The sequence below is a fragment of the Microtus pennsylvanicus genome, chromosome 1, assembly GCF_037038515.1.
Source record: "Microtus pennsylvanicus isolate mMicPen1 chromosome 1, mMicPen1.hap1, whole genome shotgun sequence".
NCBI classification, from domain to species: Eukaryota; Metazoa; Chordata; class Mammalia; order Rodentia; family Cricetidae; genus Microtus; species Microtus pennsylvanicus.
In genome coordinates, this window is record NC_134579.1 from 57,134,886 (window position 1) to 57,153,441 (window position 18,556).

At 41.5% G+C, this 18,556-nt stretch overlaps 1 protein-coding gene across 10 annotated transcripts in view; it reads left to right on the forward strand.

Moving 5' to 3' along the window:
* The first annotated feature begins 1,096 nt into the window (after positions 1 to 1,096).
* Senp7 (SUMO specific peptidase 7) overlaps positions 1,097 to 18,556 on the forward strand; it is a 90,390-nt gene continuing 72,930 nt past the window's right edge. For 4 of the 10 annotated variants that reach the window (XM_075964591.1, XM_075964618.1, XM_075964600.1 and 1 more), the window contains exons 1-2: positions 1,133 to 1,284; positions 10,865 to 10,917. In XM_075964591.1, coding sequence (XP_075820706.1) covers positions 1,245 to 1,284; positions 10,865 to 10,917 — 93 coding nt within the window. In that variant the 5' untranslated portion in view covers positions 1,133 to 1,244. Of the gene's footprint in view, positions 1,285 to 10,864; positions 10,918 to 18,556 lie in introns of all 10 variants that reach the window. The other 6 variants (XM_075964582.1, XM_075964653.1, XM_075964644.1 and 3 more) reach the window with 5 other exon arrangements.

The following is an 18,556-nucleotide window of genomic DNA, read 5'->3' on the forward strand; positions in this document are numbered from 1 at the left end:
CAGGGTTATTTTGCCGCCCCTCTCTTACCATCTTGCTCTTTAGTGTCTCACTATGGAGCTGTGGCTTGTCTGGAGCTCTGTATATAGAGACCAGGCTTGCCTTGAATTCACAGTGGTCTCCTGCCTCTGCCCAGCAAGTGCTGGGATTATAGGTGTGAGACAGCATGCTTGGTTTCTCATTTTTTTTGGAGGGGGGATGGAGGGACATTTATAAGGCAAACTTTAATTTTAAATAAATCTCCTTGACTGGAGGTGGTGGCGCACACCTTTAATTCCAGCACTCGTGAGGCAGAGGCAGGCGGATCTCTGTGAGTTCGAGGCCAGCCTGGTCTACAAGAGCTAGTTCCAGGACAGGAACCAAAAGCTACGGAGAAACCCTGTCTCGAAAATCCAAAAAAAAAAAAAAATCTCCTTTATAAACTAAACATATGCGCTCACCTAACCTGTTTCTCTTCAAACCCTAAATTAATAACAATGTAGTTATGATTTTGACCCGAGTGACCCGAGGCTGGTCCCACGAAGGGCTGCGGGTGACCCGAGGCCCTGGTGAGTGGGAGACGGGCAGACAGGCCATGCAGAGAGATAGAGCTTGGGTATAGAGTTTATTTCATGGGTATAAGGTTTAAGGGTAACAGCCAGAAATCTAACTACTGGGCCAAGACTGTTATCTCTGGATATACAGACTTCCTGAGGCCTAACAGTTCTAAACACAGGCTTTATAGTTTTTGATAGAAAAGACTCATATTTGATTGTTTCTTACATCACACAATTATAAGAAAAACTATATTTTGCGGTTCTTGTTCTAAGTTTGAGTAGGCTTCTTGAGGACAAACAGCTGGAAATACCACAGAGTAATTTCTATGCTTATACTTCTGGGGCCACTTCGTTAAAGGCAATAAACTGAAGTAACTCCATATATTTAATTTCTGTCGACCTCAACTTTAAGGTCAACAGGTTAAAATCGTAAGCCAAGCCTCGCTTTCCCTTAGCGACACTGCTGCTCAAACTCCCCGCAGCAAAGGCTCCAGGGGTGGCAGCCCTTGGGGAAAACAAGTCCCGGGAAGTGCCGCCTCCGGGCGAGGTGGGCGGGGCAAGGGACTTCCGGTCGGAGGGAGGCGACTGCTAGTGCGCAAGCGCGAGCCTCATTTCTAGCTTTCTCTCTTCCCCTCCCCCTCCCTTCCCCAGCCCGAGGGGTCCTGAGGTGACAGCGCCTGGAAGTGCGACTGGAGGAGCCGGAGGAGAAGATGGACAGGGCCAGGCCTGGGCGTCGGCGTTCTTCGGCCGGTGAGGAGGAGGGCTTGCGCGAGAGCAGAGCGGACCGGGCTACCTGCGCGGCTGGCGGCCGCTCCGAGGCGCGGTGGGGAGGGCGGGAGGGAGGGCGGGAGGGAGGGAGCGGCGGGGGCGCGCATAATGGAGAGCTCCGGGGCGCGCAGGCACGACCGCAGCTGTCGCAGCAGCCCGTGCAGCAGCCTGCCCCTTCTGCACCCCTTCGATTTGCTCCCTCCTGCCGAGACGCTCTCCTTGATTGTCTGCGGCCCACGGATCTTCCCTGTTGGCCAGCCGCTGACCTGCCACGCCTTCCTCGTATTTCCACCCGCGTTCGCTCTCGCTTCCACCCACTCCGCACTCGTTCTCACTTTCCTGCGTTCCTTGGAATCCTTCCTTGCCTGGCCGGCATTCTCCCCCTTCCCGTGGCAGCTCGGAGAGGCTGCACGGAAGGAAGGCGGGGCTTGCCGATCGCCCCGCTGTTCCCCCAGTAAATAGCCTACTGCCTCTTTTCGTCCCAGCAGGCTCCTTTAAAATAGCATTTTTCTTTTCCAGCCTCCTGCATCTTCCAAAAGTGATTCGAAAGTCAAAGGATTCGAAGCCGGGCTTTTGTTGTTTTATTTTTATCTCATCACATTTTTGTTTGTAATAATTTCAAAGCTTGAAACTCAAGAACCACTTAAGTTTGGTATAAAATTGATGTAGCGCTCCTCCCAGTCAAGTTGTTATACGCGTCGTTTGTTAAGTGCACATTTTAAATCCTTGAGTCAAGTCCCGTGTTCATAGAAATGCAATCTAGTACATAAAACAACATTGACGAATTCATTGATTTTTTTTTTGTTGTTGTTGTTGAGAAAGGGTCTCCTTGTGTAACTCAGGATAGCATCAAATTCTCAGGCTCCCCCCACCCCCTTTGAATGCTGGGGTTACAGCCACCCCTTTTTTTCTTTAGTTTTTTCGAGACAGCCTTTCTCTGTGAAGCTCTGGCTGACCTGGAACTTGCTCTGTAGAGGATCCTGGCTTTGGACTCCCGAGATCCTCCATGATCCACCTGCCTCTCCCTCCCTAGAGTGCTAGGTTAAGCTGCCAGTGTTCAGCTCAGCCCAGCCCATTTAAAGATTTATTGTATTGTTTATTTTTGTAAAGCTAGTGTAAATAGTTCCAAATCTATTTATGCATGGCCAGGTGATGTGTCTAAAACTTTTACTGTAGAATGGAAGGAAGTGAGCAGAGATCTCTGAGGATCTGGCTTCACAGAATGGAGATCCCGATATCTCTTCATATGCAATCGATCTTATCAGTATTTTTGTCTATTTTTTTTGGAGGGATGATCACCATGCAGCTATGCAGCGCAAGAGTCTCCTGTTTCAGTCTTCCCCAGTGCTCGGGTTGTAGGTGTATGCCACCATGCCTAGCTTTTTTCTGTGTATTTTAAAGATCCTAACTGTTCTTTGTCTTTGAAAGTATAATTTTGCAAGACATAAAGGTGCTTTTGTGGTGCGTGTCTCTACTGATCAGTTTTGTTTTAAGATTCCTGATTCCCGTCTTCAAGAGAAATGGGCATACTAGAAAAATGCAGTGTCTGGCATCGTTTGGTCCGTGGTGCCGCTGTCCTTCAACCCTAGCACTCAGGAGACAGAGGCAGGCAGATCTCTATGAGGCCACTCTGTGGCCGCCTGGCTAGCTTATGCCCCGAAATAACAACACACAAACTGTATTCATTTAAACACTGCCTGGCCCATTATATCTAGCCTCTTCTTGGCTAACTCTCATATCTTGCTTTAACCCATATCTAATAATCTCTGTAGCACCAGGAGGTGGTGGCTTACCAGGAAGAGTCTAACCTGCGTCCATCTTGGGCCCAAGCTTCATGGCGAGTGCCTCATTGCCTTCTTCCCAGCATCCTGTTCTGTCTACTCCGCCCACCTAATTTTCTGCCCTATTAAAAGGCCAAGGCAGTCTCTTTATTAACCAATGAAAGTAACACATAGACAGAAGACCCACCTACATCAGTCTACAGAGTTCCAGCCAAGACTATACAGAGGAACCCTGTTTCAAAACCAAAACCAAAACCAAACAAAAAAATAATACTGTGTAATTTCATTTTAGAGGTTTTTTTTCACCTTTTAAGATAATGGTTTTATTTTTTTCTTTGAGAATTTCTTACATAGATGCAGTATATTTTATTATTTTTTATTGATTTATGAATAATACCATTCAAAATTTCCACTTCCTCCCCTCCCCCTCCAGTCCTAAGAGAGGACAGGGTACCCTGCCCTGTGGGAAGTTCAAGGCCCTCCCCCCTCAATCCAGGCTTTGGAAGGTATAGATCCAAATAGACTTGGATCCCAAAAAGGCAGTACATGCAGTAGAGACAAATCCCAGTGCCATTATCATTGGCTTCTCAATCTGCCCCAATCGTCAACCACATTCAGAGGGTCCAGTTTGATCCCATGCTCATTCAGTCTCAGTCCAGCTGGCTTTGGTGAGCTCCCATTAGATCAGGCACAATGTCTCAGTGGGTGGATCAACCCTTCACGGTCCTGACTTGCTCATATTCTCCCTCCTTCTGCTCTTCAACTGACCTTGGGAGCTCAGTCCAGTGCTCCCACGTGGGTCTCTGTCTCTATCTCCATCTGTTGCCTGACGAAGGTTCTATGGTGATATTCAAGATAGTCATCAGCCTGACTACCAGACAAGGCACCCTCTCCTCCACTGCCCAGGGTCCTAGCTGGGGAAATCCCTGTGGACACCTGGGAATCCCTCTAGAGCCAAGCCTTTTGCCAACCCCAAAATGGCTCCCTTAATTAAGATATCTTCTTCCCTGCTTTCATATCTGTGCTTCCTCCATCTCAACCATCCCACTCCCCCAAGCTCTCCCCAACCCTCCCCTTCTCCCTTCTCTCTCCCTATCTCCCCTCCCCCCTACCCCACCCTTATGCTCCCAACTTTTGCCTGGCAATCTTGTCTGCATCCAATTTCCGGGAGGATCTATATATGTTTTTCTTTGGGTTCACCTTATTATTTAGCTTTTCTAGGATCATGAACTATATAGGCTCAATGTTCTTTGTTTATGGCTGGAATCCACTAATAAGTGCGTACAGACCATATTCATATTTTTGGGTCTGGGTTATCTCACTCAGGATATAAAGGCATATACCCCATGCTCAGTCTTTTTTTTTTTCCGAGACGGTTTCTCTGTGGCTTTGAGCCTGTCCTGGGCTCTTGTATACCAAGCTGGTCTCAAACTCACAGAGATCCGCCTGCCTCTGTCTTCCGAGTGCTGGGATTAAAGGCATGCACCATCATTGCCCAGCCATGCTTAGTCTTAAAATATTTTTGTTTTGATTTGTGTATTTTATATCAACTTATTTATTTATTTAGTGTGTGAATGCTCTGTCTGCATGTATGCTTTTATTTCAGAAGAGGGCATCAGATCCCACTATAAATGTTTGTGACCCTCCATGTGGTTGCTGGGAATTGAACATAGGACCTCTGGAAGAGCAGTCAGTGTTCTTAACCACCGAGCCACCTCTCCGGGCCCTGGAAGCACGTTGTAGCAGAGTAATATTACCCCATTTTATCATGACCCAGTTTTCTTGACTTTGTTTTAGAAAGAATCTTTGCTGCATCACCTGAGGGTTATGTACTCAGAAAACCAGTGACCCAGTACGGTCTTCATACTCACTTGCTCGCAGCTTCAGCTTGCTCTGAGATCTAGTTGCAGTATCTGAAGATGAGGTTGGTGGACTCGCCATCACCATCTGCACCCTTGGCCTGACTGCACTAAGAACTCGACAAATTTAATGGCTTTTTTTTGTTTGTTTTTTGAGACAGGGTTTCTCTGTAGCTTTGGAGCCTGTTCTAGAACTCACTCTGTAGACCAGGCTGTTCTCAAACTCACAGAGATCCACCGGTCTCTGCCTCCCAAGTGCCATCACCACCTGGCTAAGAACTTTACAAACTCTAATTCTTTCAAAAACCCTTACAAGTGCCTTACTATTTTTGACTTGTAGATGGAACTGGAATTTAGGAACCATAAGCATCTGTTAGTGAGAACTAGTGTTAGAAACAGGGTCAGGATTAAAAATCTGGTCTCTAAATCAGGTGGAGGTGGCATATGCTTTTAATCCCAGCACTCGGGAGGCAGAGGCAGGCGGATCTCTGGGAGTTTGAGGCCAGCCTGGTCTACAAGAGCTAGTTCCGGGACAGGCACCAAAGCTACAGAGAAACCCTGTCTCGAAAATAAATAAATAAATAAAAATCTAGTTTCTAAATTCAGTACCTATAGCTTTAAAGCTTTAACTTGTTTTAATGCCATTATATACTAATTAGTCCTACTTTGGAAAAAATTTCATGGCTATAATACAACTAGTTTGGATTTAAAACGAAGCAAAAGCTTTCAGAATTTTGAAATTCTTTGTGTGCTCCTGTACATTGTGGCTCATTAGGAAAGTGGCTTTCAAGTGAGGGTAACAGAGAAGGGCTGAAGGGAGGAGAGGAAGGGGAGGAATTGATATAATTTCATGTCATTTAAAAGCAAAAAATAAACAAGTGGCTGAGCACTGGTGAGATGGCCCAGTGGGTAAAGATGCTTGCTGCCAAGACTGACACGTGAATTCACATGGTGGCGGGAAAGAGACAACTACTGGTCATGGTTCTCTGACCTCCACATGAGCACTGGATTATGTATGACCTACCCTCCCCCCAATAAATAAATGAAAAAGTAGCTGAGTGCTTCCTGATTTCTTCTTCAATGCCATCTTGAGAGATTAGTGTACCATGTGCATCAGTCGGTCCAGGTGATGTCTTTGCTTTGCATTATTGGAACTGTATTGTGACCTGGACCAGCCAGTTGTTCTTTAGTGACAGGCTCCTAGGGTGGAAAATCAAAGAGTGATGAGATAAAGAAGATTGGAAAGCTGGGACCCTTCCTCCTCCCAGCATTCAGTTCTGTCTTCCCGCCTATCTAAGTACTGTCCTATCAAAAGGCCAAGGCATTTTAACCAATGAAAGCAACACAAATACAGAAGGGCCTCCTATAACAGTTGAATGAGAGGTTCAGCAAATTGATCAACAATTCAGATTGGTTCAACAATTCAAAAAAGTGAAGCTGGTTGTTTTGGTACACACTTTTAATCCCAGCACTGTGCAGAGGCAGATCTATGTTAATTCTAGGCCACCCTGGTCCACATAGTGAATTCCAGGACAGTCAGCCAGGGCTAAATAATAGACCCTGTCTCAAAAACAAAAAAAAAACAAAACAAAAAACCCAAATCAAAAGGTTGGGTGGAATTTTTAAAATTCTGGTTGTGAAAGTTGAAATAGAGATGTGTAGTTGAGAATAAGCAAGAGAGGCCTTCGTTGTTGAAGGAGTTGATTGAGGGGATTTAGTGCTTCACAGTAATGAAGAGGAAAGCTATGAACCGAGAACGAGAGACCTAGGACCTGGTAGATTGAGCTGTAGTAACTGTCACAAATCTGGGTGAGGGAAGATACTGAGTTGATGGAAGTTTCATAATGTGACATTAGTATATCTATACAGGGTACATGATTTAATACACGTATATAATATGATTTGTAGTTATCAAATCTGAGTAATAATTTTTTTTTATCTCTTCGAAGATTAGCCATTTTCACATGTTGGGAATTTAGTACTGCTCTAGTCATTTTGAAAATATAGGTTGTTTTAAATAGTAATTATCCCACTGCATTGTGAAAACAAAAAACCCCAAGTCCCCCTCTTCCCCGAAAAAGGAAACTAAATTAGTTGGCTGGAGAGATGGCTCAGCAGTCAAGAGTACTGGCTGCTCATCCAGGGGACCTGGATCTGATTTCCAGCATCCACATGACAGCTCGTAACTGTAACTCCAGGTCCATGGGTTCTTAAGCCCTCTTTTGGCCTTCTTGGGCACCAGGCATATACATGGTATACAGACATATGTACAGGCAAAACACTCTTACACAGAATAAAACAAACAAAACAAGAGCTAATATATTTTGGAACTTCTGTTATTTTGAGACAGATCTCACTATATATAGATCTGGCTATCCTAGCTGTAGATGAGACTGACCTTGAATTCAGAGAGATCTGCCTCCCAAGTGCTGAGATTAAAGGTGTTTGCCACCATGTCACGCAAGCCAAAAGACCCAGGTCAGTCTTCAGAGGCCACCGCAACATAGGCCCCACAAGGTTGTCCTCCACACTCCCAGCTCCTCGTGACTCCGTGTCTTCCTCTCTATCCACATAATTTTCTTGCTGCTGCCCCTCTTCCTTTGCCCATGGAATACAATTTGTGTTGCCCAAATACTCTTGGGTGTGGGGCCCTCCCCCTACCAATGGTCACACCTTTAAAGAAAATGGATTCTCTCTCTCCCATTAACTGTCGATTGTCACTAGTTCCTCAGCTCGGAATGAGACTTGGTGATTACCTCCCTCTTCCATGCTGGATTTGTGTCTGGCTTGCACTTGCACGGGCTGTCTTCTCTGCACCTTGACCAGTTGTGTGTCTTTGTGTAACCACCGTCTACTGCAAAAAGGAGTTCCTATGATGAGGACTGAGAGATGTACTTGTCTATGAGTATATGATAAGTCAGGAGGGGTTTAATACTATGTCCCTTTAGCATAATATTAGTAGTAGGTTCTCCCTTAGGGCCTATCAGTTGTCTGGCCCTGGGTTCTTGGCCCAGATAATGGTGTCCAGGGATAGGTTCCATCTTATGGAGAGGCCCTTAAATCCAGTCAGCAAGGTCCTCCCATGGCATTCCTGTCATTATTGTCTTTTCAGGCTAGTTGTTCCGAAGCTCACAGAATTGGGTGGGTAAGGTCATTGATTCCCTTTCTTTTCCAGTAGTGAGCACAGCACTGTCCAGCACTGTGCAAGCCAGTCTGTAGGGATAAAGCTCTAGATACAAGATTCTTCCTATGTGCATGCCCTTACTTGTGTAGTCACCGTGTAGCTCAAGATAAAGAACTCCTCTTACATCTTATCAGACTTAACTTGCACTTCTCCCCAGTTACTATCCCCTTTATTCTCCCTCTGTTGTTCAAGATAGTATTATCATAGAATTGTTTGAATTGTAAAATTTCATAGTTGTGCATCTGATTTCCGTGGAACAGAATGTCTGAGATGTATCCATATGGCATTGAGAAGTAACTCATGGTCTTTTATTACTCAGCAGCTTTCCTCGGTACAAATACGTTTATGTATATTACTAGTGGGAGATAATTTGGGTTATTTCTAGTTTTTGGTTATTAACAACAAAGATAGCATGAACAATCTTGTTTCTCTTGGTTATTTATCTAGAAGTATAATTGTTAAGTATTGAAGGTAGGCAGGTGAATATCTCACTAGACACTGGCAAAGCAGATACACACATTTAACTTTTACTGGCAGAGCCTTTTCTTCCACCAATATTTGGTAATGTTAATCTTTTAAATTTTATTTATTGAGTTATGAATTTCCACGTCATTTTAATTGCCATTTCCCTAGTGGTTGTGTCTTGATTATTTGGATATATACATATCTCAAAATGCTTATTCAAGGCTTTTGTTTAATTAAAAATTGAATTTTATTGTACTTATTCCTTTTTCTCCCTTTCTTCCTCTTTCCTGCCTTCCCCCGTCTTGCTAGCATGTGTTCTGCTGCAAGTACATGCCCCAACCCAGGGAGTTCCTTGTATATACTGCTTATGAGTTCTTTGACAAATAATATACTAGAATTTGTGTTCTAGTATGAGACTTTGCTCTTTACTGTCGTAATGATGAGTTCTGCTAAACCAAAATTTTAATTTAAATGAAGCCCACTTTATTGATCTTTTAATTTATGATAATATTTGTGTACTATTTGAGAAATCTTTGCCTCCTCTAAAGCTTTGAAAATATCCTAGTTTTTCTTGCATAAACCTTGTTTTACCTTTGACATTTAGAGGTATGACCCATATGTAATTAATGTTTTTTTAAGTTCCATTCGGTTATCACATTGTTTCCCTGGGTCTGATGTGATACTTACTATGCAAACATAAGAATTTAAGTTCCAATTTCCAACATCGTCATAGAAAGCCTAGTGTAGCTGTGTGCACCTGTAATGCTAGCAGTTCTTGTGGGTAGAGACTGGAGGATCATGGGCTCGCTGGCTGCTGGCCCCATTCCAGGATCAGTGAGAGACCTAGCCTGAAAAGAATAAGGCAGAGCGCAACGAACAGGACACCTGATGTCCTCCTGTTCTCCCCACATATGCAAGACACCCCACATATCCACACACTTGTGTTCAAATGTTCAACCCCCCTAATTGCTTCATTATTTATTGGAAAAATCATCCATTTCTGTCGCGTTCACCCTCGACCCGCAAGGATGACGCGACCACCGGAGCTCTTCCTGCTAGCAGTTTATTCAGGACCTTTTTTAACAATTGTATCTCTCTCTCTCTCCCTCTCTCTTTCCTTCCTCTTTCTCTTCTGGCAAACCTCTCCCAGCCCTTAAGTAGGCATGGGCAACCAACCCTGGATTGCCAGGTGGGCACTGCTCATAGGTCCACGCATATGCAAGCAGCTGACAATCATTTCGTGATAATAGCATAAGTCAGACTTTAGCCATAGGAGTTGATTATACATCTCCATCAGGTGTGGCTTCACGCAGCTCGCTACACATGTAATATGTCACAAGTAGATGACTTGGTGTTATGTGTGTATATACCACCATTCATTTTTATTATGAAATCTATATAATTCAGTAGATTACAATTCTTATTTTTGAATAGGATCTCACCATTAGCCCTGGCTGTCCTGGAACTTGCTATGTAAACCACCAGGCTAGCCTTGAACTCATAGAGATCCATCTGTCTCTTCCTACTGAGTGCTAGGATTAAAGGTGTGTTCTACCATGCTATGGGTTATAATTGCCAAAACATCTTGGATTGTGTCTGATTTGCTCAATGTTATCTATATTCATTGGTTAGCACAGTGAGGAGCACATGATAGCCATTAAGTAAATATTTGCTGTTTGAATGAGAGATTTCATATAAGAAAACCCCACAGGAAGTCTGGAAAATGTTGATGAGTAAAGAGTTAAAGTATTTCTGTCTGTGCAGCATGTGTGTGAGTGTGATAGAGCTTGAGGGAAATATTTTTGTAGAATACTGCCAATATCTAGATAATCCCACCTCTGCTCTCCATCATAAGAATTTTCCAAATCATCTGAAAATTTATTTAGTTTTTTCTTTCTTTTTTGGTTTTTTGAGATAGGATTTTTTTTTGTGAAATTGCTGTCTGTCCTAGAACTCGCTCTGTAGACCAGGCTGGCCTTGAACTCACAGAGATCTGCAGCCTCTGCGTTCAGAGTGCTGTGAATAAAGGCGTGCATGCACGTCCACTGCTGGGCTAGTTCTTTCATTTTAAATTGTCCTCGTGCATATGTTTACTGCAGATATTTTTGGTAGTCTGTTACACTGACACACGACAAACTTTGGCTCTTTAGTGTCTGTAAAACATCAGTGTTTTTTAATTGTAAATAAAGGATAGATATAAAAGGATCCTGTTCATTAAATTGTGTCATTTAGATGTTAAATAATAATTTTTATTATGTCTTTGGTTTTCGTAGAGATTGTCACAGAGGGAAAAAGAAAAAAGTCATCATCACCTGATTTACAGGAGGTATGTGTTAATGTGTTTATCAACTTTGAAATCACTGAGCCAATAACATTTTACTTTTTTAATATTATATATATTATTGTACATATTATATATATAATTAAATAATATATATATTTATATTTTATTATTATTATTTTGCTTTTTTCAGATAGGGTTTTTATGTGTAACAGTCCTGGATGTCCTGGAACTAACTTTGTAGACCAAGCTGGCTTCAAACTCATAGAGATCCGCTTGCGTCTGCCTCCTGAGTGCTGGGATTTTCCCTAAAACACTGATTAAAGTTTAATAGTATATTTTTAATTATACTAAAAAGAGCTGAGCAGTGGTGGCCTTTAATTCCAGCACTCTGGAAGCAGAGGCAGGTGGATCTCTGTGAGTTCAAGGCCAACCTGGTCTACAGAGTGAGTTCCAGGACAGCTAGGACTACACAGAAAATCCCTCCTCGAAAAACCAAAAAGAGAGAAAAAAATTTTTTTAATTCATTTATTCTATAAGCCAAAACTAGCAAAAACAGTTTTAATTTTTACTTTATACAATAAGTTTTTAAGATCATCTTTTAATTAATTTATTTTTCTTTAAGATTTTATTATTTATTTATTTATTTGTTTATTTATTATGTATATAGTATTCTGCCTACATGTATGCTTGCAGGCCACAAGAGGGCACTAGATCTCATTATAGATGGTTGTGAGCCACCATGTGGTTGCTGGGAATTGTACTCGGGACCTTTGGAAGAGCAATCAGTGCTCTTAACCATTGAGCAATCTTTCCAGCCCAGTTTCATCTTTTAAAAAAGTGTGGTTTCCCTTCCCCTGCCATTTTGTGATTTAAGTGAAATAGTAACCTGATTTACATAATGATTATTTATTAGATAATTTTTGTTTTCCTTTTATCCACCCTTTTTTATGTATAACTGGAAAAATCTTTATTCTGTTTTTTTCTGAGCCCACAATTTTAATGAGTACCCTAAGTCCAGACAGAGCAGCGTATTTATGTCCCCTTTTTATGTCTCCCGCTCACCTAGTTTTTTTCTCCAATCTTTTTTATTTTATTTTATTGATATTTATTGAGCTCTACATCTTTCTCTGCTCCCCTCCCTGCCTCTCCCGTCCCCCCTTCAGCCCTCCCCAAGGTTCCCATGCTCCTGATTTACTCAGGAGATCTTGTCTTTTTCTATTTTCTACTTCCAATGTAGATTAGATCTATGTAAGTCTCTCTTAGTGTCTGCATTGTTGTCTAAGTTCTCTGGGATTGTGGTTTGTAGACTGGCTTTCTTTGCTTTGTGTCTAAAAACCACCTATGAGTGAGTACATGTGATAATTGTCTTTCTGTGTCTGGGTTACCTCACTCAAAATAATGTTTTCTAGATCCATCCATTTTGCTTATAATTGTCTTTCTGTGTCTGGGTTACCTCACTCAAAATAATGTTTCAAAGACAGTTCTGCCTATATTGGCAGTTTGTCATTCACTTTCTTCTGTGTCCTGCAGAATGTCTCGCAGACTCTTTCATGAAGCAAGAACCCTGAAAGATCGTCTTCCGAGGGCTGGGATTGCAGGCCTGCACTACCAAGCCTGGCTCAGGATTTCTTTGTAATAATCTGCTTGCTCTCTCTCTTTTCTTCTTACACAGTGAGAGGGAGTCTCACTGTGTAGTTTTAGCCCTGGCTGGCTTGGAATGCTCTCAGTAGATTAGGCTGGCCTCAAATTCATAAAGACTGTTTTCTGCCTGCCAAGTGCTAGAATTAAAGGTATTCGATACCTCATCTGGCCCTGGAAGGTCCCTTGAGCTGAGAAGTTTGAGGCTAGCCTGGGTGATATATCCATAATTGTCAGTTAGTTACATTGCTGTCATATTTTCTTCCCTGACTGTTTTCCCTTTTCCTCCATTACCATTCACCATTTTTCACAGTGTTTAGGGTTGAACCCAGAGCTTTGAAAGTGTCGAGGAAAAACTCTTTCACTAAGCCACACCCTTTTCCCATAGTCTGCTCTGTAGATATATGACATTTTTTACTTCCAAATAACTTTTAAGTCAGAAGATTTAAAGAAATTGGGCAGAATTTCTATGTATTATTCATTCAGTTTCTTCTGATGTTAATATCTTAAATAATGACTGTATGATTATCAAAAATAAGAAGTTAGCCTTGATGTAATACTTTAACCTATAGATACATTCCAAGATGTATTTATTTGTTATGCCTCCTTATTCTTGCTGCTTTTATAGCCATGACACTTTGGAAAAGTACTAGATAATTTGTGTAGAATGTTCTTCAACCCGAATGAACGTGTGTGTGTGTGTGTGTGTGTATGTTACTGTTGATGATGTCAGCCTGATTATTTGGTTAACGCAGTATCTCTTGCTTATTCCCCTGTATGGTTACGCATTTTCTCCTTATGATTTATAGGTATCTTGGCCAAACTGCAACTTTATACATGGTGGTGTTAGATATTTGCTCAGTATTTTGGCATCTGCTAGTGGATCTTGGTTGAATTCTTTTGTTGATTTTTCTATTTCCTTTATCACCTTTTTGGCCAAGATTAAATATAGTACATATCTTCCTTATTCCTTCTTCATTTCTTATGGGGAATTTTCCTGTAAGGGAGAGCTGTCTTTCCTCAACTTATTTATATCAAGTTGTTCTCAGATACTTACTTCCTTCTGCTCATTATAATCTACTGTTGTTGTCAAAGTTTTCCACTTTTAGCCATAGGGTATCTTTCAGATTGGCTCCTGTGTGTGTGTCCATCTGTATGCGAATGCACATGCAGAGAGAACATGTGCACACTTGTATGTGGAGAATACCCTCAAGCGCCGTTCCTCGGGCATTTGTTCCCACCCCTCATTTGTTGATAGGTTATCTTGTCCTAGAACTTGAGAAGTAGGCAGGGTTGCTGTCCAGTGAACCCCAGAATCTGTGGATTTCCACCTCTCTGGTGCTAGGATTACAAGTGTGAGCCACCATGCACACACATACACACATATATGTATATAATGTATATGTATTTGTACATGTATATACACATGTATATGTTTAATGTGAATTCTTGGCATTGAATTCAAGTTCTTGTTCTTTCAAAGTAAGTAGTTTTACTGACTAATCTGTTTCCATAGTCCCCCTCAACCCTTTGACATGGTGTTATTATTTTTTTGGGTGTGTGTGCTTTCTCTCCACCCCTCCTCTGTTCTGCTCTGCTCTGCTCTCATCTCCCTCATCTCCTTCCTTTTCCCTCAAACTCACAGAGATCTGCCTGCCTCTGTCTCTCGAGTGTTGAGATTAAAGGCGTGAGCTACCACAGCTTGGCTTTTTTTCTCAGTATTGTAAGAAATGTTTTTGACTTTCAGGATGCTAGTTTTGTTCGTTAGACTGTTGTTGTGACACATTTATGAGAGAAACAGTTTGAAGAAGGAAAAATTTAATTTTGCCTCACAGTTTCAGAGATTTTGGACACTGCCTTTAGGCTATCAAAAGGCAGAAACATCTTGGAGGAAGGGCACTCTGTTCACTTGAAGGCAATCAGGAAGTGAAGGGAGTAACAGAAGTGGTCCAGGGCCATAGTAACAGGCTTCAAAGGCGTGACCCAGTGAGATGCTTCCTTAACAAGGCTTCACTGTCTTTCCTCCGCTTTCCAGACTGTTCAGATTTTGACCCCATCACTTAGTCAGCCCTCATGGTTTGATCTCTGGGAGCATCCTCACAGACGCTCAGGTGTGTTTTCCCATCTCAGTGCAGTGCAAGTGTCTTTCAGACCATTCATCACCCTTACCTTGTGTTCTCCGCCTAAGCCTTGGAAATCAATTATGTTTCCAGGGAATTCTGGCTCTTGCTATTTTTGTTTGTTTTTGTTGTTTTCGAGACAGAGTTTCTCTGTGTAACCTTGGTTGTCCTAGAACTAGATCTGTAGACGAATTCAGAGATCTGCGTCTCTCTGCCTCCCAAGTGCTGGGATTAAAGTCGTGTGTCATCACTCCCAGCCATTTTTTTAATTGAATTAAAATGAAAAGAATTTCATTTAGAAATCCAGATCTAGGACGGCACTACATGTTTGGCACTGGAATGGTTCCAGGCATTGTCAGTAGTCAGACCTAGAAAACACATACTCACTTGCATTAATTCCTTGCCTCTCTTACTCGCGTTTCTTTCTCTCTGTACAAATACAAGAAAATGAACTCACTATTGAGACTGCAGATTCCAGTCTAATACCACTAGTCTTAGTCTGGCTTTCCTTTTTCCTTATTGTTAACATTTTGTCTATTATCAACACTTTTCTTTTTTAAAATATTATTGATTCTTTGACAATTTTATGAAATGTTTTGATCATCTTCCCCCTGGTCTATGGAGCTAGTTCTAAGACAGCCAGGTCTACACAGAGAAAACCCTGTCTCAAAAAACAAAAACAAAACAAAATCTAGAATTCTTTTGAAAATTAACATTAAATTCTTTTTTTTAAAAATATTTATTTATTTGTTATGTATACAATGTTCTGTCTGTGTGTGCCTGCAGGCCAGAAGAGGGCACCAGACCCCATTTACAGATGGTTATGAGCCACCATGTGGTTGCTGGGAATTGAACTCAGGACCTTTGGAAGAGTAGGCAATGCTCTTAACCTCTGAGCCATTTCTCCAGCCCCACATTAAATTCTTGATAGTAGTTAGTTTCTCTGATTACTTTTTCTTTTAATGTAGCTAGTGGCAATACATTACTGAAAGGGTAACACTTTTGATTAATAGTGGCACAAAACATACTTTTGAATTTCTTAGTATTTAAAATTATTTTTAAAGCAAAACTAGTTTTTTTTAATGGCAATATTAGAAAATTCAGTTGAACAAAAAAGACCACTGATGAGCGTGGAGAAGATGGCTCAGCAGTTAAGAGCACTTCCTGCACTTGTAGAGGATGTGGGTTCAGTTTGGCATCCAGATGGCAGTCCTCAGCTGCCTGTAACTCCAGTTTCAAGGGATTTGAAGCCTTCTTCTGGCCTTACACAAGCTCACACATATAAACCTAATTAAAGACATAAATAAATCTTTGTTTCTAGAGCTTGCTAGCCAGATACAGTAAGCACTAATATTTGATGTACATCCTTCTCTTTTGTGTGTCTGTTTTTCTCTCTCTGCCTACCTAGTTATCAATGGTAAACATTTTAAAAAATGATTTTATTTTTATTTTATATGCATTGATGTTTTGCCTGCATGTATGTCTGTGTGAGGACGTCAAGTCTTCTGGAACTGGAGTTACAGACAGTCTTGAGCTGCCGTGTGGGTGCTGGGAATTGAACCTCTGGAATAGCAGCAGTGTTGTTAACTACCTAGCTATCTCTCTAGCCCCCAGAAATCTTTAAAAAATTACTTTATTATTGTGTGGGCTTCCTGTATATGATGTGTGTATGAACTCTGGCACATGAGTGACAGTAAGACCAACTTTAGAGAGTTAGTTCTCTCTGTCCACAGTGGGATCTGGGAGCGAGCTCAGGCCACCCATGTTATGCAGCAAGTGCTTGTACACTGAGCTGTCTTGCTGACCCCCAAGCATCCTCTTCTTACCTTACGGATAACTGCAGTCTCATGTAGTCTAGGCTGGCCTCAGACTTCTATGTAGTAAAAAGATGGACTTTTGAACTTTTGAGCTTCCTGTCTCTCATTCCTGAGTGCTGGGATTACAGGTGTGCACAATCTGGTTTATGCAGTGCAGGGGACTCCACCTAGGACTTCATCCAGTAAAGTCAGTACTCTACTTACTGAGCTATATCCCTAGGTATAGCTAGATTCAAACATCGTGATGTATATTTTCATTTATTACTTTTGTTTCAGTCTTTTCATGAAATCTTTAAAGTTCAGGAGCTTCAGGGCAGCCAAATTTAAAAGAAAAATCTGGACTCCCTTTCAATGTGTGTGTTCTGAGGTGTAGAGACAGAAGGGGAAGGAAACATAGAGGGGGTGTTTCTGGACAGTTTTGAACTAAACTGAAACTATATTGCCATTTTATTTTGTTTGGTTTTGAGACAGGTCCTAACTATATAACCCAGACTAGCTGTGATTCAAGATCCTCTTGCCTCAGCCTCCAATCCAGTTCTGGGATTACGGGGTGTGCTACTATGGCTAGCCACTGTATTGAATTTATAGATTAGCTTTGGAAGTCATAGGCCTGCTCAGGTTCAAATGGAAGAAATATGATTTTGATGTTTCAGGGTTATTGGTATCACAATATAAGATGACCATGTGGTATGGGAATATTGATAGGGCTATTCTTGGAAAATACAGTATGTATAACCTAAATAAGAGAGGATCCTTGGATTTGAACAGCCGGAAGCCTTTATCTTACTCCTGTCATTTCCTGATTGAAAATACAAAGAGCTAGGCCCGGAGGAGCTAGCCTGTAGTCCCAGCTCCCCAGGAAGCGGAGGCAGAAACATAGACAATTTAATACCTGCCTGTGCTACTGAGTGAGTTCAATTTCAACCTATATAACTTACTAAGACATTGCTTCAAATGAATGAATTAACAAAAGGGGTAGAGATATGGCTTAGCTAGTAATAGAGTAATTGCCTCTCCTGCACGAGGCCTTCCCTGAGTTTGATCCTTGACAGTATACAGAATTGAATCAAATGCTTTAGAGGTACTGTTTTTTTTTTTTTGCAAGTGAAGAATTACAAAGAAATACTTTTTAATACAGAAAAGCAATAAATAGGAAGTTACTGGTGCTTAGGAAGATTAGCTGTCCCTTACTGATGTAAGCTGTGATGTAAAAGTTGAGGTATACTTTTTTCAGATTTATTCTGTCCTCCTGACTTAGGCTTTCTTCTCGGGGCTGGAGAGATGGCTCAGAGGTTAAGAGCATTGCCTGCTCTTCCAAAGGTCCTGAGTTCAATTCCCAGCAACCACATGGTGGCTCACAACCATCTGTGATGGGGTCTGGTGCCCTCTTCTGGCCTGCAGGGATACATACACACAGACAGAATATTGTATACATAATAAATAAATATTAAAAAAAGAAACACTGTGGATGAAAGGATATAGTTGATATTAGTGCTTTTTGAGGAGGAGGGTGTTGGTAATTGAACCTAGGGCCGTGTGTACATGCTATACTGGTACTCTGCTACTGAACTTGGGCTCCCTTGTAAGTGAGTATTGGGTGCTATTTAATACTTAGTTATTTCCAAATGTTAGATATTTAAGTTTTAAACATGTTTTCTAACTTGTTACATTTCATGCATTCATTTTTAAAGTTTAGCTATTATGAGCTATATATACCATCTCGTGGTAGGCAGAGACAGGAGGATTGCTACAAGTTTAAGGCCAGCCTGGTTTGCTTAGTAAGTTCCAGGCCAGCTGGGGCTACATAGAAAGACCCTTTCTCAAAAAAACAGACAAGAAATAAGGAAAATGAATGGCCAGGATCCTCAGTTTAGGAGGATTAAACATTTTGAAGAAGACAGCTATCTAGACAAATAACTGATACAGTACGAGTAATATAAATAATTTAAAATAAATGTGCTAAACTCTAACATACAGAGAAGGGTGTGGCTTCAAGTAAAGATAATGCTTATGAAGATAGCTTTCAGACAAGTCCAGAGTATTTCATAAAAAAATACCTGGAAGAGCAACCTAGATTGAAGAAATACTATAGAAAAACATCTAGAG